Here is a 22,384-nt window from a genome sequence, read left to right as displayed (position 1 = left end):
ATCCTGATTGTAATCTGATTATGAATAATAAAATACCCACAGTGGAAACACTGTTTGATATAATTTAGGAAATCAGCCACAAACAGTGTGTTTGATCCTGCTGTTGGACTTTGGATGTACAGATTTATAAAGCCAGGAAACCCGAGCAGAGTCACAACGTCGTGTCGTGCATGTCAGCTTTAAACCTGCAGTCGACTAAAGGTTAAGCACACGCTTTCCATTTTATTTAAACCAAGATTCCAGTTTAACAAATTAAAATGTAAGTTTTTTTTGTGGGGTTTTTCTCCTCCGGGACACGACTTCCTAAAAAAAAAAGTGCTAAAACATCCGTTTATGGAGCGTCCTATTGAGTATACGGTTCAGTTTTTTACAGTGTCATAACGTGTGTGTGTGTGTGTGTGTGTGTGGTAACTTCATCACTACTGTATTGGTAACATACTATTTTATGCTCTTTATATGAAGTCATTTTGAAAACGGTTGTTTTTTTTATATATGTATATAAATGATGAAAGTATAGCTGAGGTCAGATATTACACATTGAATAAAGCGTAAAGGGTTAATCATCATTTTGACGGGTGTTTTGGATGTCAGCGAGCATCTTGTCGCCCGTTTGATCCTCTAAAACCACTAAAAACTAAAAAAAAAACATCTCGTGTTTGACTGTATTCCTCCTCATGCTTTTGTACAAAAAGAAAAAGAAAAGGCGACTTTGCAGATCAATAAACTTCTCATCTTGGAAATGTTCCTGTGCTCAGTGTCTCTGTCTGAAAATCCACCAGATACAAACAGAAAAGATCAGACCAATACAAAACAACAAAAAAGTCTCCGGTCACATCAAATAATCTGAAACTGTCTTTTAGAATCTGAAGAGCTCAAAACTTCTTCACCTTTACAGTCGGAGCGATGCGTCTTCAGCTTCATGACAATGAAACACATTCAATATTTAATGTTTATGAGGAAGAAATGACGGATCAGAAGATCCAAAGAGGTCAAAAATATATAAGACGACCAATAATTCACAACCGCCAACATATCAGCTATTATATCAGCTATTATTTCAACTGCAATACAGTTCACATTTATTTCACACACCAGATACAAAGGGTACCAGTGAAATAGTTTGCAACACCCGTAAAGAATTAACTTGAGCTGATGAGCAAAGTGTTTTAGCCAAAAAGTAGGAGATCCTATGAGCTTTGTCCAAAATAAATCTTGACTTACTCAGGAACATACACCCTGTTGCACAAAGCAAGTGCCTCTCTGCGTCGGACAAGCAGGTCATTCTTACTTTCCCCAAAACATGCAGCCTTTCCTGACCTTTTGAGAGACGATCCTTAACTTTAACTCTGGCTAGAATTGTTTAATATCAATGTGTAATGACGCTCAGGACTAGTTGGCAACACCTGCTCAAAGCTCAAGACAACCGAGGTACAGATTAGATCAGTTAGACACATGAAACATGGATTATATCGTGGATTGTAATACAGGTGAATCAAATCAAGCATTCTGATTGGTTGAGAGTGAGTCACCAGGTGTTTATTGAAGCAATAAGGTACGAGAGGCAGTACTATATCATCAATAATGTACTGGGTGTAGTTAGGTAAGACGTGCAGCAGCTGCAGTACATTCAAGGGTGTTATAATGTACACCCTTCATCAGTACATTACTGACGATACAGTACTGCCTCTCGTGCCTTATTGCTTAAGTCAACACACTATAAAGGCACTCTACCACAAGGTTAATAACTGCTCCCGTTATGCAGTCTCCACCGCTAAAACACCTCAGAAATAAAACATACGTATTAAAGATTGATAATAGGTAATGCAGAAAAAAGTGAATATATAAACCCAGCAGATTCTGATTCTTTAAGTCCTAATCTTTCTAAAAAAAGATGCCTTATGAGTATGTGGGTTGTTGTTCAGGCAGTAGTTTATAATGTTGAGTAAATACCCTGTGCCCTAATCACTGGAGCGTTAATATAGAGATGTGTCAACGAACAAAGGCGACTTGTCGAGGCAACCTAGATCAACCCGTTGCTGTAAATCTGATCCTTTATTTCTTTGTCTTGGAGGCTCTCCTCTCCATAGCCTTACGCAAGGCCTCGAGGATGTTCTCCTTGTTGTTTAATATGTTGTAGGTGGTCAAGTCCACCAGAGCATCATAATTCTCTTCTGAGTAGGTTAACTTGTAGGTCTTGTATGGAGAGAAGAAGCCGCTCACATCCACCTCCCCAGCTCTGATCTCTTCCGTCGTCTCACGCTTGACGCCTGTAAAGTCATAAGATAATAATCCAATTGATTAAATCATGTCCTATGAAGCACATCATAACAATTATATGTCTTATTCTTATTGGATGTAGAATACATGAGGCAGTTTCATTGCCTTTCAAGTTGAATGGCACCGAGTCGTCCAGTAATACAGCAGATCCTTAGTATTTTAAATTAATCTGGATTAGTAGCGTCTCCAATTTGTAGTGCTTAACATTAGCTGCAATACACCAGGTAGATTGTTGAGTACAGGTCTGTCACCCTGTACATATGTGCTGCAATGCTCTGATGAAGTATTGTATAATTGTAGTATGGAATAAAGAAATACAGGTACACCACTATCAGCCCCTCGCCCTGTAAGAGATCCTCAGGTGACTTCCACGATAACGAGGCAGAGAAAGCTCTCTTCCCATCGCTACATTGCTATTGTTTCACGACAAAGTAAAAAAGAAGGAAGCAACAGAAGCAACATTGTTGCGGTGAGCTTCAGCTACTTTAAATGGGCATACCTGGGCGTTTGAAGTGCTTGTACGTGACATTGACCAGCGGGAAGTGAACCACTATCGGGGCCCTGGGGTTCTCCTTATCCTCGAAGATGTAGAACTCCTTTTGAGGCTCCTTTTGCAGACTGGCAAAATCGGCATTGGGAAAGGGGATGTCATGTTCTTTACAGTGATCAGCTGTCTTCTCCAGGACCTGATAGATTAGATATGATCAAAGAGTATTGTTAATGTTGATTGAATACAGTCAGGACATCATTTTGCACCTCCTCATTCTGTTTACCGCGAGGATGTTGTGTGGTTCCCACGAGTAACTCAGAGATATGATGAGGTCCACGTCTCTCTCTGGCCGCAGGACAGGCACGCAGGCAATATTGATCACATGACCGGAATCAATCAGGCGCAGGCTGGAGTCACTGGGAGTCAGCTTGTTTGGGAAGGCATCTGGATGTGTTTCTGGACAGGAAAAAGGAGGAAATATCAAACAGATCTTCAACTAAGATTGCAGGAATAGGTTGACTAGGAACACAAAATGAAATAACTGGCTTATGGCGTATGAAGTCAATTGTGTTCTGTGCTGAACTGTTTTCTACTCCGGCAACCAGCATGTGCAGGATTGCTGCCTTGCCCCAGCAGCGGAGTCCTCATACTCAGTCCTCATTGGTCCGCATTGCATCAGTGTTTGAATTGGTGTGAATGGGTGAAAAGCGCTTTGTCTGGTCAGAAGACTCCAGAAGCACTTCTCAGGTACAAGCCATTTACAGTTTACTCCTGAAAAGCTCATGTTACTTGAACATAATGCAGCCTTTGCACTTGTAGCTCGAGGCTCAATATTGTTTCAACTTTTTTGAATTATGGGTGAAAAAAAACAACTGTGAGTGCCTACCGTCCCCGTCAACAAAGTTGTTGTGTTGAATGTAGTCCCTGTGCATGGAGAGCCCACGCATGAAGTTGTTCATTTCAGCAACCAATGGACGAGTTGTGCAGACATCAGTAATTAAGTTTGTATTTCGCATGAAGGGCTCTTCCTCCGGATTTGATGGTTCTGTCATCAGTCAAAAGAACAAAAAATCTCATTTTATTACAATTCTTGTATGGTTTGTTTTATAAACATTGAATTTATGTTGTGTAAACATGTAATCATTTAAATGAAATAGGAAAAATGCATAATTATCATCGCTCTACCTATTCTGGTGATCTCTGGTTCTGGTTTGAACCAGGTGCTCAAAGAAGGCAGAGACCATGGAGTCTGCGTAGATATTTCGCACAAGTTGACAGAAATAGCACTGCTCCATATTCCTGATTAAGTTGGAAAAAAATGGATTGTAATTTCCTGAAATTACCATTGTACTACGGTACGTTGACATTGCAACAGAAGCAGTGGTCTTACCAATCAGATAAGGGAGGTGGACTTCTGGGAGTTTCTTGACGACATTACCGAGAAAGAAATGACTCCCGAAGTCCTCCGTTCGGACAAATGCCCCGTACTTCTGGATGCCGACCTCATAGGGGGTGAACTCACACCACTCTGTCGACAAGATGTGTGATTAGAAAGTCAATCAATCCTTCACAGGTTTCAATTTTGTTCAAGTTCTTCTTGTAGTCTGTATGTGTCCTGAATCTGTATCATGTCATCAGTCTGGCCCTCCTGAATATTCCCATATTTATTTCAGTTACAAAATGAATTAAATACATTTCATATAAACTAGGTCTTCATATGTGTCACTTGAGCTTCATTCAATACATATTTGTCATGCAATGTAAAGTATATTCATTGGGCTTTAGTCACCTTGCACAAAATACTTTCAGGAATACAATGTAAAGTGTCATAAATAGCTATTACAGTAATTACAATACAAATGCAAAATATCATGCAGGATAGTTACCAGCAATATGGTCAAAGCTATCTCGTATATCCCTCATATTGACAGCAGTGTAAATGGGAAGAGGGTTTTGGCCTTCATTCACTGCTCTCCGCTGCTCAGACAGGGTACTGGTGACTTTCTGTAATTCCAACCAAATAAAGTTGTGTTAATGACACACCCTAATTTGACATGTGTATCTTAAAGCAGCCTGTGGACTCATTCATATGTGAAGGCCTCAGGATATTTACTACCTGATCTGGCTGATAAAAGCAACCACAGATCCAAGAAGCAGAGACTATAGCAGGGTGGCTAACCGTGGCTTCATTACTTGCTAATTTTTATCGTGAACAAATATGTTAGTTGGAGAGCTTGCATGTCCGAGCAACAGAGGAAGACAGGAGCTGTGCAATGAGAAAATAAGCTAAAAGGGAAAACGTTCTAATACATGTACTGTAGTGTATTTGTGAAAACAATTAAATTATAAAATAGCTATAACTTTGTGATTCTGTTTAGGCCAGCAGAGAAGACTTAGCTGGCCCTGACGTCCCACCAATGGTGTAATAAAGTGATTAAGTGTTCAACCACTCACCTTCCCAAAGACAAGTTGCTCAAAAACCAGGCCCAACCTATCAATGAAGGACGTAGTGTAACCATCTTGCTCTTTCTCAGCAATTCGTTTTGTGTTAGAGAAGTGTTTCTCAAGAGATACGAGATTCCGGAGGTGTTGGGTCATCTGTTCTTTCTTTGCTGAGATGACACTGTCCACATCTTGCTGTGACCAGTTAGGTTCCTGGTACAGATCAGACATAGCCCTGTTGACATGGGAAGTAAGTGTATAAAGGGGTACAATGAGTCAAAATCAATGCATATTCAACCAGGCACACTTATTCCTACTGAGACAACACACATAATCAGTTAGGTTTTGCCAATATTATATTACATACTTCATAAAATACATAACATAACTTTTTAAAAGAGGTCTCCAAAATGCACCAACAGCACAGAGGTTAAATATAATGAACTCAAATTTTCTCAGAGGACAGCTAGCAGCTTCGATGGCACCCACCATTCATCCAACACAGCCACAACCTTAATTATGCATAACTTCAAGCTTAGATATATTTTAAACGGGTGAGTTTGATGCAAATTCACCATGTTGTCCTAATCAAGGATATTAGCTAACCAAACCGTTCTTTGCAAACATGTTTATTTCTGCTGTAAAGCTGAGTCTTTTAAAATGGCGGTCTATGGGGATTGACTCGGAGCCAGCCGAAAGTGGCAATTCAACGGCCCTGGAGTTTTTGGCAATTTCGCATCGTTTTTTTCAGCCTCAGAGGTTGCCGCTTGGTCATGACCTGTCTTCTGCCCCACTGCCCTGTTTCCCTGTGTTTGAGCACAACCTTTCTATAAGGCACAGCCCAAAATTGTATGGATTGCCTGTCTTTGTCTATGTAAAATGAGAAGATTGCAATTAAGACAAGGTGGACACTTGCCGATTCAGATGGTTCACTCACCATGTGGATCCAGAAACACCTGTGATGTAAGTGACAGCATCCAGGACCCCGATGTCCTTCAGGCCTCTCAGACTCCCGAGCAGGCACGTCATTGCTCTGGACCCTCCCCCTGAAGCCACCACTGCTATTTTCGGCACCTGAACAGAGAATACAGGTGTGGCTCGAGCGGCTCTTTGAGTTTGACCGAATGCTGAACAATTTAGTACCTGGAGAGGAAGCAGCCAAAATTGTGGATGCTTGCAGCCTCGCCCACTTTCTCCGTCAGTCTTCAGCTTTCAGATTGTGGTGGACAGAGGTGCAAGGGGCAAAAATAACAAAAATAGTTGAACTCTACCGTTTTAGGATCAGTTGAAGCGCCAAAAAGCTTCTGCAAAGCCTGTGACACGACAACGCTCCTCTTCTTCAGGAACTCTTTCTCTTGAGTTGGGATGTCAAAGCCCAGACGAATTCCAAGACCCTCGCTGTGGATTTCCAGGGTTAACAAAATCAGAAGAGGTCAGTGAAACAATGCTGTTTAGCTTCATGTTGGCAGTTTCAAGTTTTTTTGCACAGCTGAGCACTCACAGCACACAGGTGGATGCCCATGTACTTTGAGTCTGGGGCTATTTTAGTGGTTTTGCTCAAAGCCTCTTAGCTCCTATTGAGGGAAATCTTCAATTCAGATATAAAAATTCAGATATAGCAACTATAGCAACTTACATTATGTTTACTTTTCACAATAGCAGTCTAACTGAGCAGAGAATGAAGTCCCTCTTCCTTTGTGTGTGTTGTAATCATAGACTGTATGTAAGAATTTGATGTAGTCAATGTGACGTCACCCATTGTTTTTTGACTGATCTTTTGCCATCTTAAATACGGCCATTGCCATGTTGTTTTTTGGAACTGATGACACACAGGAGGGACGTAGTGACGCCGTTCACAGATCTGGTAGCTGATACCTTAAAGCATACCCTACTCAATGGTCTATCTGACTCTAAATGGATCTGAATTTACTAAATGAACATCATGCTGTAAAGAAGAAGACTTGAAACTCGAGATTTCAACTCTCGTTTACTGTAGTTTATAGCACTTTTCTAGTCTTCACACTACACAGTATCATCCACCCATTTACACAGTGAAGACAGGGTAAGGTGCTACTAATGCAAGGACGAACTATCCATTCATACACTGCTTGCGGGAGAAATTTTGGGATTAAGTGTCTTGCCCGAGTGTCTTTTCCAAAGACACCTTGACATGGACGAGCGGAGCCGGGGCTCAAGCCACCAATGCTATGATTGAATGACCAGTACGCGCCACATTTGCCCACGTAGGCTTAAGGTGTAATATTTGTTAAAAGTTCCCATACTTTTGTTATTACTGTATAGTGGAAGTAGGAAGCACCTTACCCTTCTTTTGTTTCCAGGTCAAAATCCACTGTGTCCTGTGATGAGAAAAAGTCACATTGCTATCAACATATATTATTTAAACTACAACCCGATATGATCAAATTCAGCAATGGGGCCCATGAATGCTAGGACCGGCCTTTCCTCAGATCTTCATCTGGTCGAAACAAAAGGACCAGTTAATCCAGCCGCAAACAAACTTCTTACCTGATCAATACAAACGGACACTGTGCCTCCATGTTTTTCTGGTTGTGGCTGCAGATGAATATACGTTTCCAGTGGAGTAAAACTAGAGGGCTGACAGAGAACCGGAAAAATGGCATGCTATGTTATACTTTTTTTCTAGATCGATGTATGCTGTGTCAATTATTGAAGAAAAACGTTTGTTTTCGTTCTTCTCTTTCCTTGTCCAAGGAGGTGACAAGTAAAGTTCACCAGTAACACCTTATACTTGTGACATCTCTCTGTCAAACAGGTCAAAAGAGAAGACAATTAAAACTCACTGCTACTCCTAGTTCTGTCTCCAAGTCTCTGTTTACGTAGAAACGCAGTTTTTGGGGTTCCTTTGCATTAAGTGTGCCAGTCTCATCATAGGCACCTCTCAGTGTCAGCTCCTTGTCACACAAACCTGATGAAAGAAATGTACCCACAGGAGAACAGTGTCATGTTAATCTGTTGAAACTGATACATATACATGTTGTTGATGCTTGACAAGTCATAAGCAAAAGAAATTGTACTTAAGTCATCCATTTATTTGGTGAAGTTTTTTCCTAGGTTTCCTGATTTTTGTTATTTGATTTCTTCCCGAACTGGATAAACTGGCAAAAAGTGGAAGGGTCTGTACATCTTAAAAAGCCTGAGCAGCCACACTTACGGTGCTTTCGCACCAAAACATATGCTAATATCCGCATCGCTTTTTTGCCTGGTTTTACTCGCTCAACTTTATTTGGTAAATTTGCTTTTTCGCAACCATTCGCGGCAGAAAAAGGTGCTACTACGTTACTCCAAGTTACCAGCACATAGCCTCACTAGCTAACCTAAACTGACCCGTTCACGTCCATGTAGCTACCAGCACATAGCCTCACTAGCTAACCTAAACTGACCCGGTCACGTTGCTGTAGCAACCAGCACATAGCCTCACTAGCTAACCTAAACTGACCCGTTCACGTCCATGTAGCTACCAGCACATAGCCTCACTAGCTAACCTAAACTGACCCGTTCACGTCCATGTAGCTACCAGCACATAGCCTCACTAGCTAACCTAAACTGACCCGGTCATGTTCCTGTAGCTACCAGCACATAGCACATTCCTGGGGAGGGGGGAGGACGACGCCAAACACGCACCGCGACAAATACGCACCGCCCGCCGATCAGCTCCTGTCCCGTATTCCAATCACAGCCTTTTTTATTTGTATCCGTGAAAAGAGAAACATAACAGTTAAGTGTAATCTGTGCTCTGGAGCCTTGACTCTCCCTGTTACAGTTGCTTCTGCTGAGCGACGTTGTTCAAAACTAAAGCTCAATAAAACAAACATACATATTATTATTACCATGAACGAGTTACGCTTAGGGCACCAAAATGGCTAGCAGCGGCACTGTCCGTAGTCGCACACAGCTCCGACTCCTCCAGCACGAGTGTCTGGATGAAGCCGCTTCCAGCGCTCCTTCAGGCGGACCGGCGGCCATGTTGAATTCAGCTACGACTGAATTATAAGCTTTCTCAATGACGATTGGCTGTCGCAACTCAGTGCTGGGCGTATTTTTCGCCCGAGTTGAAATATTTTATGACTTTACATGTAATATAAGGCCGTGATACTGACTTAATGAATTGGATAGAATTGTAGAATACGTACAGTCGTCACGTTGTAGGTTGTCAATGTTAATGTCCAGTACAGATAACGGGGCAGCCTGAAAGACACAAAGAGAGATCAGTTACTGTGCTGAGGGTAATAAAAATAAGTGTAGATTAAATGTATTAACCAGATTCATGTATTAGCCAGTGATCCTTCAGCAGTATCAGCAACAAAAAGTCAATATTTGAAATTAAACTAATTTATCTTTGTTTATATTTTGAACCATAGTTGATTTTACAGTATTAATGGGCCAATCACATTGTTTGTGAGGAGGCGTAATCTATGAAATGTTGCACTAGAGGGCAGCACTGAGCTGAAACATTCATGCAAGGTCAATGTATGAGGCACTGACACTTTACGGTCATCCAGTTGTGAAACACCATATTTTGATGATGCCAACACTTGATTTCTTTAGGCAGCATATAATGCAACAACTGAGTTTCATGGGTATTAATTGACAGTTGAGAAGAGGAGAGGAAAACACTGATAATTCGAGAATAAGTATAAATATTTCTTACTTCTACCGGCACTTCCTACAATCTTTATCCTGTATATGTCTCTGCGTATTCATTACAAACCATTTTTACTGTTCATACTGCTCATCTAGCATATTCATACCTGTAATATATTATATTTATGCTGTATTATATTCAGGACATTGCTTTGCACTACTCTGCTTTTTGCACTTTTGTTCAGAGACTAATGTACATTTTGTGGTTTCGATACCTGTATCTGTGCAATGAAAATTATTAAGCTAGAAACCACAATTTTCATTATATTTGGGAATTAAATGGCTTCTCATGTTGCAAATTGCTGATCCTCCATACTTCTTCACAGTTCCAGCCAACATGGAGAATGGAGTACTGGTGGACCAATGGTTCCTGGAGTGTGTTCGTTAAGGTGTACATTGCTGATGTCATTTGAGAAATCTTACCAAAAGGACACCGTTAGTGAGATATTCACAAGGGGGGTCCTCACTACAAAAAGACAAGTTATATATTTTTAACAGTGAATTTTAAGGACACAATAAGAACAATGTCTGTAAATGTGTTGATAGAGGACAACAAAGTAAAAACAGTAATTTACAGTTACCTCTGAAGTAGCTCAAAGGCTATCAGAAGTTTTTGCTCCGTCTATAGCAAAGTGAACAAGGACAATCGTTCAACCATAATCATTTGCTTCGCGGTCCATTTGTAATAACTCAGCCATCAGTGCATTACAATCATACAGCGCAAGTGTTGTTCTCTTGTTGCTTTTACCTGTGGTTGTATAATGAGCTCCTTGGTCTCCATCCCATTTGGGAGATTTGGGACATCAAACTGAAGCTCCTCATACAGGGTTTCACCTGTAAAGCCCTGATCATATAGCTTGATATCTAAAACGTTCTGGGGAAACAGCAGAAAAGCTCACTTAGTCACACAGCTTTTGACTTCTACTCTTCTAACTGACCTGGTTCTTTCCACAGTGGACTGAATACATTTTACTTCAGCGGTATTTCAGAAAGGATGACTCTCTTTACACCGTTTCATTCATAAATCTCTTAGTCTCTATTTCTCCCTTATTCATCATCGCATTGCAGCAACTCCAGTGTCTGGACTTCAGGGGGATTCTGCCTTATCAGAACTGTCAAAATCGTCAAATTGCCAAAGACTTTGCAATATCCATCCATCCATCCATCCATCCATCCATTCATCCATCCATTCATCCATCCATCCATCCATCCATCCATCCATCCATCCATCCATCCATTCATCCATCCATCCATTATCCAAACCACTTATCCTGTTTAGGGTCGCTGGAGCCGATCCCATCTGTCAGGGGCGAAGGCAGGGTTCACCCTGGACAAGTCGCCAGTCCATCACAGGGCAGACATAGAGACAGACAACCATTCACGCTTACATTGACACCTACAGGACATTAACCTAAGCTCCGCCCCAGACCGTGCAGCCAATGGTGGGTCAAGGACTTTGTATGATGATGATGACTTAGCAATATTCAAATGTTATTCATACGTGATAAATTATTGCTTCTGACTGAACGACAGCAGTCAGTCAGACGCTTGTGTTTGACGTCGCGTTAATATTGAGAACTCACTTTCGCATGGGTGGGGACCCGAAAGGTAAACGTTTCGTTCCATTCTGGGTTGTTGTTGCTCGACACAGTTTTTGTACGGTAGCTTTTTGCCGTTGCTGTCGGGAGAGTGAGTTCCACGGAGCAGCTGGGAGAAGACGCTGAAACAGAGAGACAGGAAAGTAGAAACATACAGTTTCAGTTCTGCAATGATTAATGATGATGTTAAGTGTCATTACAAAACATGCAAAGTAGATATTGTTACTTGAAAAGTGAAAGCCATACCTAAATATTTGTTGGAAAGTTTTTCTGCTCTCAGTACGGTGATATTAAAGCTCAGATAGGAGATCACTTCCTTCTGTTGAATAAGACACCCAAAAGCAATTATGAAAAGACTTATGTACAGGATACATTCCAGGTGTAACTTATGTGAACTGAACGCGCTACACTTCAAACTATAATCAATTACACTCTACAAACATTGTATTTTGGCAGTATACCAGCTGATGGGTGTTGAGAAACTTTATCTCGTACATAGCCGTTTGTAGTCTGCAGTGTAGTACTTATGGACTGGTTTTTGGGATCTTGTTAAACGGTGGAAAGAACTCATTGACCCATATGTCCTCTGTGGAGGAGGCAGAGTTTGAAGACTTGGGGGAAGACCCATCCATATTCTAGGTGGAAGAGAGTTTAGAGTTTGGGGACCTCAGATATTGCGTCTCGACTCTTTGCAGACGATGTGGCTCTGTTTGACTCCTCCAGAATGTGACCTTCACCAAGCACTGAGCAGGTTTGACGCCAGGTGTGAAGGCTATGGTTTGGTGGATTGCACCTTCCGGATTGGCAGTGAATCCCTGCCTCTATTGTTTGCAGGATTTAGTCATGCTTTCAATAATCCATGAAGAACAATGTATACATTTTAAGTGGAAATAAGGGACCTGCTAAAGTCTGCTCTGCTCATAGAACCCTTCGGCTCAGCTACGAGCCAGAAAGCTAACGTTATGCTAGCAAGATTCAGAGTCAATGACATTGCGTAGGGTTGACAAACAGTAAATATAAATGAACAGAATGTTTAACCCTCCTATTATCTTTGGGGTCAATTCGACTCCATTCAATGTTTAACGTCTCTAAATAAACGGCTAACATCATTGTTTTTGCTTCATATTTCATGACTTTTCCCAATTTAATGGGAACAACTGAGTAAATGGAAAATTAACATGATGATATGTCAGAAGACTAGAAAAGTGATATAGCCGTAGAGCCTGTTTACCATTTAATGAACACCATGCAGCCTGTCAGAATGGAATATCTACCCACACTATGATTTAGGAAGATTGTAGGAGCCCTTACCACATCTTTGAGGAGACTGAAATCTTTCACCTCACTAAAAAAACAAACACAAAACATTTCAATGTTTTAAATCAACATTCACAAAGTAAAAACTAGAGACTTTTGGAGAGATCTTCCAAATAACAAAAAATAGTTTTCCGTCACGACCAGATCATTTGCCCACACTGTTTCTGTTCATCTTAAGTGGCAGATGAAAGGAAAATGCATACTTGTATTAAAGAGACATGATGATAGAGGTAGGTAAATCAAAGAAACTTTACCTTTCCAGGAGCTCAAACTCCATCCAGAGTTTACCCTTTGACCAGAGAGAAAAACTCAGGAAAATGTCTGAATATATAATCATGGAAACAAAAAAACTACAAAAGAAGGTGATGACACATCATATCCAGGTATGAATCCATCAAAACAGTTTTTAGGTATGCAATTTGATTCATGTCCTCCCTTTTAAGGTATTATTCGTGGGTCAGGTGCCTTCCTCACGGGTTAAGTGTCTTTCCCAAGGACACACATCTACATGAATTAGCAAAGACGGGGTTCGAACCACCGATTGAAAGATTGGATTGTAACCACTGAGCCAAAGTTTTCCCAAAGACCCCTATCATTCTCTAATTCAGAGTTACTTCAGATTGGTAATTATTGACAGTCCTGTCTGCTTTTTGTTGTCTGGCAATCCAGTTCCCCTCCCCGAGAAACAGGATTAGTGGTTTCAGATGATGGATGTATGGATCATGCAAATGTATAAAATATGTTTGATATTTGTTTGTACCTCAGGTTTGATGATGACCTCCCTGGTTTCCTTCTTTCCCACAGTCAGACTGCTGACATCAAGCTTCATGAAGGAGATCAGGTCATCAGACTTAAAGGGGTCCTCATCATAAAGTTTCACCTCGAGATCGGTCTGGAAAAATAACAGTGAAAATAACAGTCCTTAAAGCAGGGTACGGCTTCACTTGGAACATTTGACATGAGTATGGAAGCCCATCTCCGCCACTACTAGCTCATAACTTTGATGTTTGGTTTTTTTCGTTTTTTTTTTTTTTTTCCCCCCCGATTTTTTGTTGCCTATTTTTTTGGACACAAAAAAAAGATCACTAAAAAAAAAAAGTCAATAATTTTTTTTTGGTCCTATTTTTGAAAAAAAATCTACGGAGAAAAAAGGCTTTTTTTAAAAAATAAAAAAAAATTGTGCAGAAATGGGCTTCCATACTTGTGTCATGTGTGTCCTGAAAAAAAATTTTTGTTGAAATTTTATTAGTCAGTTATGGTGGAGTTTTAAAATAATAATAATAATAATAATAATAATAATAATAATAATAATAATAATAATAATAGTAGAGAGCGGGAAGGAAAAAATAAATTAACCCCAAACAGAAATATGTTATTGTGGTTTGTTTGCACACACAGTTAACAATCTCTAACAAAAACAACCCAATGTCAGCAATATTGTGGACATTTGTATCACAGAAAGCTTTTCAAAGGCGAACATGATCAGATCCGTCCAGGTTTATTTTGTGTGTATTTGTAAAACTATTTCACACCAGTTCAAATTGCTTGGCATTGTGTTTAGATTAGAACGTGCATTTATGAACACCAATGTTAGACACTACATTTGTAAATCCTACTTTTCAATGAGACTTATTTCACTTCAGAGGATCCTTCAAATGTTTCCAGAGTAACTGATGTTGTAGTTCATTACAGAAAGATATGATGAGATATTAGTGATAGCAACCTACTGTACTGGGGTCTTACCTTGAGATTGCCTTTTACAGTTAAAGTAAAAGTTTCGTTCCACTCCGGGTTTTTGCTGTTTGCCACACATTTTGTCCTGTAGAGTTTTTTAGATGTCGAGGGCAGACACACCGTAACATAGCAGTCTGACTCCGAACCTGATGAGAAGGATTATTAGGGTTCATGCGACAAGCGTCGATCATACAATAATTGCCCTGCTCATAACTAAACCCAAGTATCTGTAACTAAAGTCATTCATTCATTCATTCATTCATTCATTCATTCATTCAACTGATCCACGCAGGCCTGATGAGGATGAACTTCAGTTTAGATATTGGCTTATTTAGTCAAGAATATATGTAGAAATACATAAGATTTTGAAACCCTGTTTTAGAGAAAAGCAGTGTTTCCCTGGCTGACCTGATGATATTCTGGAACAGGAAACATAAGTGACTTTGAGTGAAACGTTTGTAAAGAGAACTCCACTCGGAGTTCTTGCAGACACTTTTACATCAGCCACCTTGTATATGTGGAAATTAAGTAACATGATTCCATAATAACATAAAATGTGCACAAAAATGTTCATTTAGATCAAACTGATAGCAATGCGTACCATAATCCATGGAGATGATGTTCTTTGCTCGCAGTACGGTGACACTCAGCGTCCACCTGTTCACATCTCTCTTCTATTAAATAAAAGCAAAACATGAAATTGTAAGGCCATGAAACATATACAAGAATAGATGAAATGTGTCATTTTAAACGTATAAGTTCAAATGTAGGGTATGATTGTTAAAGTGGCTCAAATAAGCACAAATAACCAAACAGTTAAAAAGCTTGAAATTGTTATTTCTTTTTCATTTTCACAGGAAAATGAGATAACAAGCGAGAGCGTTCACTGTCGCGGAGATTCATTGGACTTAAAAATAATGATACGCTCATTAATGAAAAATAGAATAAACAGCACCACAAACTAAATACAACCATCTATGAATATGGGGATGATTTTTATTTTGTACTCACCGCTGCCATTATGAATGTCAGACACTTTCACAGAGAGTTGCAGGAAAGCAGCGGTACTCTCGTCTGGATAAGTCGACTAATATCTGGACTGGAGACTGGGGACGGTTACAACATCCTGAGCCGAATCCCTTTCATGCATTCTGAATCCTCCCTTTATATTCAGTCAGAAACTACATTACACTGGGTCTTGTTCTGATTGGGTGAACGTCTCTCCCTCCTCTTGTGCGTCGTTAAAAAAACAATTCCCCTAAGGGAATAAACGTATGAAACATTCCAACAAGCCTGAACAAGCCAGACGAGCCTGTGCAGCGTGATCGGAGATCTTGCCGGGGAAAGAGGAGAGGATGGGAGGAGAGTGGGAAGGCAAGACCTCTTAGCCTAACACGGTGGTAACTCCTTTGACTAATTATATCAGTGATCCCGGAAGAAATAACAATCTTCATCCAATATGAGTATAATGTCTTAGGTCTTTTATCTCACCCCGGGCTCAATCGTTAGGACTTTTGATTATTTCGAGTTAAATTACAGGTTTTGTTGAGGGTGTTTCACAGCTCTGTGCTGTCAGGTCCCCACAGTGGGCTGTAACTTGTCTCAACCCGTATAGCGAGTGTGTGCATCGTCTACACCTTCTCTCTGCCTGTTTGACACCATCTCATCATTATGCTGACACTGCACAGTTTTACACCCAAAGATACTTACCTTCAGTGTCTTTGGTAGATTCAGTCGTCACTTCTGTATCTCACGGTTGGTGGACAGGGAAAGAGGGTTAAATTGTTCTAAAGAACCAGAACTTTGTTTGGTGTCAGTCACTCACCCAATAGTAAGGCTGAGATTTTTTATTTGCGCTCCAATCACTTACAACAATTTCAACTCAATGAAACAGTGCTCAGTGTGAAAAGTAAAATGAAAATAAAAACTAAGTTCAGAGCTGGTTGAAAACCACTTTCTCTGGTTCGTGTTCCTGTCCTGCCGCCAGGCTCTCTGCTCCTGATAGCAAAGTTTCCTCCAGACTGAGTCTGGGTTCCCTGTCCCAACCCCTAAGGGCTGGGACAGATAAGATTTTTCTCCTGTTCCAGTAAAGTTGCATATTAAGTCTAATCTTCTCTAAATCTGTTCTTCCAGACCGTGGTCTGGTGAACAAGAAGAGTAAAAAGTGCATCTCTGTGCATCACCTCTTGCTTTAAAACTTTTTTTAGTTTTTGAAGGACAAAAACTAAAAAAAAAGTTTTAAAGCTCTTCACATTGGGGTTTGAGGAATATTTCTATCTTGATTGTGTTCAAAAAACTCGAATGACTCTGATTAGCTGCGTCTACGTCTAACTGGGCCGTGAACTTCTCCTCAACAGTTTTACCCAAATAACCACTGAAGGATAACTGTACAATGTTCAAAATGTGGATACACAAAAAGGTATCGCAAATGTGAAATCATGTCAGTAAGCACAGTGTTACACTGACTCTCAACCAACTTTTAAAAGCTCAGTGTAACTAAAGCAAAGTACAGTATTTGTAATCACTTCAGTCCCATTGTTACCTCTTTCGACTGGAACACTGCAGACTGAACAAGTATCTTATTAGTTTTGGCAAAACTCTGGAATATTTAATTATTTTTTCTCACAAAGACAAAGTACTGTGGATTATGTCCTCCATCATTTACATAGAAACTACTTTAGAAAGTGATCTGTTTGTGATTAGCATGTGCAGGTGAAACAATCACAGTGATCCTTTTGAGTTCAACAAAGACTGCAAGCGTTGAGAGGGAATACACAGCCTTGTTCCTCTGTTATCAAGGCGTTTGACATGGGACAAAACATGGAATAGACACATGGTGGCTGGAAATATTGCCCTCCCAGTGTGAGAAGCCCGAAGACGTGCTGTTGCTTCGCCTGTTGACCTGCACACGCCGGCCAACACGAGCACCCCAATGCAGCTTGCAGGTGGATCACATCCAAGTCTTTCCAACTGTCCTCATACGCACACCATATGAAGTTGTTTACAAGGCGGCTGTGCAAGTTTTCACACGTTTGTTGCTTCACATTAACAATCACTATCTTCCTTGGAATCATAATTGCTTGACTATCACTATGTTCCTTGGAACAATAGTTGCTTCGGGCGCTTCACAGCCACCGACTGCTCCTTATTTACTCGGTTGAACAAACTCTTCTCCTGTTGATTCCTGTCTGTCTCTGCCATCTCGCTTCTGAAATCATGAAAAAGGAGAGAATAGAAATCCACTCGACTGCAACGAGCTGCTCGCGATGTCTCTGGTGTTCTGAAAGGACTCGGGGTCAACATGTGAAACATGTTTCTTCATCGCTTATCGATACTTTGATTTTTTTTTTTTTTGAGGGGGCGGGGGAGAGGGTTACTTTGTATTTAAATTAATAGTGTTTCTTGAGCAGCAACACAAGACGTTCCTACTTGTGTGAACTCCGTTCTCAGCTCAAATGTAATGCAAATGTAAAGAATGCAGATGTAAAAAACAGTAACACAATCAGCATTTCACTCTCCACATAACCCTCCGTAACTATTTGTGGGAAAGAGGTCATCAGTAAATCCTGAGCTTCTAGGTTCGAGATTCTTGCTTCACTGACCAATCACAGCGCATGTTAAAGGTCACGCAGAATCTGTGACCAATCAGACGTCCAGACCCTCTGGAAGGCTGTTTCATGTATTTTAACCAGAGAGGTGAAATGTGATTGGATAAAGATGCTGTCAACTAGCTCCCAAGCCAAGAGTACGAGAGGCCTGAAGGAGCAGAGGAACAGAGGAAGATGAGCAGTGCAATGACAAAATACGCTAATAGGGAAACATAATTATAACACATGTAGTGTATTTGTGAAATATAACTTTGTGATTGTGTTTAGGCCAGCAGAGAAGGCTGAGAAGGCCCTGACGGCCCGCCACCGCAGCTCCATGACGGGCAATGAGGTCGATTTCGTTGACTTCTAGGGGAGTCCGGAGCTGCCGCGTTCGCAATAACTTCCATCGCGTCCGACGGCGGTCTCAGACGACAAATGAACCCACGGTCTACTCCAATATTGTCTATAGAAAATAAAAGACACACATGGCGCAAACATGTCCAGACGCATCGACTGGATGCAAGCCATGAACTGAGGCAAGAATATTCCTTGGAATCTCTCTATGGTGACACTGACGGATGGGACGCTGGATGTGTGCCAGTGGTGTTATGTGTGCAGGCTCCTGTTGTCTAATGTTTCGGGCTCGACTGGTTTTGTTTGTAAACTATGTGTAACTCACCTAAATCTACGTGAATTGAACTTTAAACCAAACTCTCTGTGTTCTGTGGATGTTTGAGTCCCTGTGGCGATCAGCTGGAGGGCTGAGGTTAGACAGGTTACCTGGTAAATGTGTGTTTCTATAACAAGTCCTGACCTAAAGTTATGTTGAAGCCTATTTCTCATGCAACTGACATCTTTTGCCACAAGGGGGCGATGTTGTGTTAAGAGTGAGTCTCCCATCTGAAGCTTTACAGTTTAAAAGGTCAAAGTTCAAGATTGGTGATCACAGGAAATCCAAAGAGGCCAAAAATAGGATGAAACACGTTTGCTGGTAATAAACTCTGGAGGTCAGGTGTGTTTTCATTCATACAGAAACACAACTTAACAACTGTGTTGCAGCAGGAACATTTTATATACATTACTTTTATTCAAATATCTCAACACAATGCATTGTGGGACAGCAGTCACTCATAGGGAAGCTTTATGCATCAGGTAAATGTATGTTTCTAGAACAAGTCTATAACAAAGTTATGTTGAAGATGAAATCTATTTTCATGCAACTCTTTAGCCACAAGGGGACGGTGTTGTGTTAAGAGTGAGTCTTAACCTTTTAAAAACCATGGCACCCATGGGTGTTATATGGGTGTTTTTCGTATTTTTTGTAATACAACATATAAATCAGAAGAAAATATATTAATGTTTTACACCAAATTAAACACCAAAGCCTTTGCTACAAGAATCAGTCAGCCATTTAAAAAAAACTCAAACAGAAAGAAAGATAATCATAAAAGTATAAAACAAAAAAAGCCCAAAATCAGCATGTTTCCAGAACCAATAACCCTTAACTCGGTGCTATCAGAAAAAAACCTGATATCCAGAAGCGAGACAATTCCACACAGATTCCTGACATGCCTTCAAAACCCTTCTACCTCAAAGAACCAAGGGGATATGAGCCAATGAACACAGAAACATGAATGGCTTTATTGCTTTACAACCAGCAAATACTGCTTATGTTTGTTTTACAGTTTGATAATTGTTCATTTGTGTGCTTGTTTTATTTTAAAGGGAAAATATAGGTTGTTTTATGAATTTAAAAAAAAAAAAAATCTGAATTTTTGTATTTCTTCTTCTCCAAATGTTACAAATGTGAGCCCTCGCCTGACTTTTTTCTGTACTAAATCCTCTCTAACTTTGTTCTGCTTCACTTTATCAAAGTAAAACAATACAAAAATTATGTTAAAACTTTCAGGTAGGATTTGGGAGAATTTAAAAGCTTACGAACGCATCATTTCAAGGTAAAAATCATGCTAAAAGTGCTTTTTTCCCAGGCGGACCTGAAAACTTTACATTACACACTGTGTGTCATCTTCATTTACTCTTAACCAGTAACACATAGCCGGATATTTACACATCTGAGCAAATTATACTTGTTTATTAACTCCAAGATTATTCAAATAGCTCCAGTGGTTGCAGAGACACAGCCATTTTAGTTTATGTCATTTTCAAGCAGAAACCTAAAAAGAGGGTCGGGGTTTAAAATATGAAGTTTTAAAGTTTTAAAAGTCAAATTTCACGAGTTCACTGTGTTTCTTTATAGTACACTGTACATTATAGAAACACAGTAATGTATTTTTTTATTGTGTTTCTATCCAGTACATAAACTGTATAAAGAAACATGAACACCGGCTCCTTCATGCAACAACCTTCAACCCTGTGCTTGCTGGGGGAATTCTCAACCCCCCCCCCCTCCCCTCCCCCAAGCGCGCACCAATCACAGTCCAGGAGCGTGCCTTCAAGAGCCGTGCAGCGCGCAAGGCGCGTGCAGTCAGCTGCGATATCCACAGGACTCTCTGCAGCGGGCACACGTCTATTCCCTCGTTTCTTCTTTTTTTATTCATTTATTTAAAACATTTTTTATAAGCTGGTGGATGTTACAGGAGCTCCTTCGCGAGTACAAACCGGAAAGACAGTTCTCAGTTCTCAGCCAAGATGCAGCTGATCCGTGTGTGCATTTCTACACGTGAGTAAACCTCCCGTTATTTTACAGTTGAATAACTTGACTCGCTGACTTGCACGCTGTGCCGGGTTATTGCATCACCGTCTGAGAACAGGGGGTGGGGGTGCGACACCGGGCCGGCACACCGCCTCGGCTGGTCTGCTCAGGAGAACCGAGGCGCGGATAAAGTCGTCCGGCCGAGAGCAGCGCATTGCTCCACGGGAGAGTACTCTGCCTCCTTTCGCCTTTTTGTTCTTCTTCTTCGTCAAAGTGGTTGAAGTTTGAGTGTGTGTGTCCACGCGCGACAGTCTGTATCGTGAACACGCCGCGTAGAGGACAGCGTGTTAGTTTCATAGTAGTAAAGTTTTCATCATTCCAGGAAACACCCGTGGTCACGTGTTACGTCTTATTTGTCCTTGAGGCGACGCGCTATGTCTGCTGGAGACGAGAGGTGATGAAACTACAGAAACATTTCATCATCCGTCAGGTGGTTGTGGAGGGGGGAGAGGAAGAGGAGGGGAAGAGGAGAGGAGAGGAGAGGAGAGGGGAAAGGGAGAGGGGGGGAGAGAGGAGTCCTCTTGTTCTTGTGTGTGCGTGTATTTTTGTGCGTGCATGTATGTCTCTGTGCGTGTGTGTTTTTCTGTGTGTGCATGTAGTTGTGTATGTGTGTGTGTGTGTGTCGGGGTGTGTGGATGTCTCTCGGTGTGTGTGTATTTGTGTTTGTGTGTGTGTGTGTGCCTCTGCCTGCTCTGGTGTGTGTGTGTAGTGTAGCGCTCAACCAGAGTGTCATAGAGTTGTGTAGCAGGAAGATGTCACGAGAGAGAAATGGAACCAGCCCCTCTGCGTGAGGCTCCTTGTTTCCTCCACTTCTCAGTGTCTTATCTGATGGTTCTCTTTAGTCTGAAGAGGAATCCGACAGGGAACTTTATTCAAGTGTTCAAGGAGCATTCAGTGTCATTATGCAACACAGGGATGCACATACAAATCACTTACAGACAACAAACACACAACAACAAAAATAATGCATCGTAAAGAATGAGGGAAAACATTGTCCCTCAACTTTGACTGCATCGTGATGTAAAAACCTGCTCACCTGATCAGGGGCATGCTGGGTAGTGGAGTACCTCTGGTCCTAGCTGTAGCTCCAGGGCTCCGTCCCGGAGGACTTTTTCATGCTCTTCTCTTTGCTTTTCCCCCAGTCTTCATCCTGAAGTTTTGCAGACCTGAACAGATCCCCTGCACCTGCTCTCAGGTGGGAGGGAACACGCATTGCAGCATCCCAGAGTTCAATGCGGCGGTTCAGTGCGAGTACCAGTGGACCAACGGCAGCGTGAGTGAGACTCACCTTAAGTGTGTGTTCAGTGTTTACTTCTGACATGATGTGTGTGATAAAGACTCCCAGGGCAATTGTGACACACACACACACACACACACACACACACACACACACACACACACACACACAACTTGCTCGTCAAGCCCTCATGATTTGTTCGTCCTCCGTGTCGACTCTAGAAATCCGTGATGGCCGACAATGAGGAGCAGGATGACGAGCGGGTGCTGAGCAAGAGCAACCGGACCCTGGTGACCCGCGGGT

The 22,384-nt window shown here is 41.2% G+C and overlaps 1 protein-coding gene across 1 annotated transcript; it reads right to left on the bottom strand.

The window, feature by feature from the left end:
- Positions 1-1,040: 1,040 nt before the first annotated feature.
- Positions 1,041-15,561, bottom strand: LOC137779762 (cytosolic phospholipase A2 zeta-like). The gene is made up of 19 exons (XM_068567947.1): positions 15,553-15,561; positions 13,568-13,699; positions 10,641-10,766; positions 10,474-10,514; positions 10,316-10,358; positions 9,382-9,436; positions 8,032-8,156; positions 7,736-7,825; positions 7,532-7,566; positions 6,481-6,607; positions 6,147-6,283; positions 5,222-5,444; positions 4,654-4,771; positions 4,158-4,295; positions 3,953-4,066; positions 3,654-3,812; positions 3,051-3,223; positions 2,777-2,963; positions 1,041-2,267 (listed from the first exon to the last, which is right to left on the bottom strand). Exons 1-19 carry the CDS (start codon positions 15,559-15,561, stop codon positions 2,053-2,055), a joined length of 2,247 nt encoding a protein of 748 aa, XP_068424048.1. The 3' UTR covers positions 1,041-2,052.
- Positions 15,562-22,384: the final 6,823 nt, after the last annotated feature.

This window comes from Clinocottus analis, unplaced genomic scaffold (genome assembly GCF_023055335.1).
Source record: "Clinocottus analis isolate CAN_PGR_092001 unplaced genomic scaffold, fCliAna1.0.p SCAF_8, whole genome shotgun sequence".
NCBI classification, from domain to species: domain Eukaryota; kingdom Metazoa; phylum Chordata; class Actinopteri; order Perciformes; family Cottidae; genus Clinocottus; species Clinocottus analis.
Note: the sequence above shows the minus strand (reverse complement) of the source record. Positions and strands in the feature narration are given on the sequence as shown.

Coding starts and splice junctions, on each gene's coding strand:
- LOC137779762 (XM_068567947.1), bottom strand. Junction 10,359..10,473: donor GCCTTTGAGCTACTTCAGAG/GTAACTGTAAAT, acceptor GTCTTTTTGTAG/TGAGGACCCCCCTTGTGAAT. Junction 7,826..8,031: donor AGACAGAACTAGGAGTAGCA/GTGAGTTTTAAT, acceptor GTTCTCTGTCAG/CCCTCTAGTTTTACTCCACT.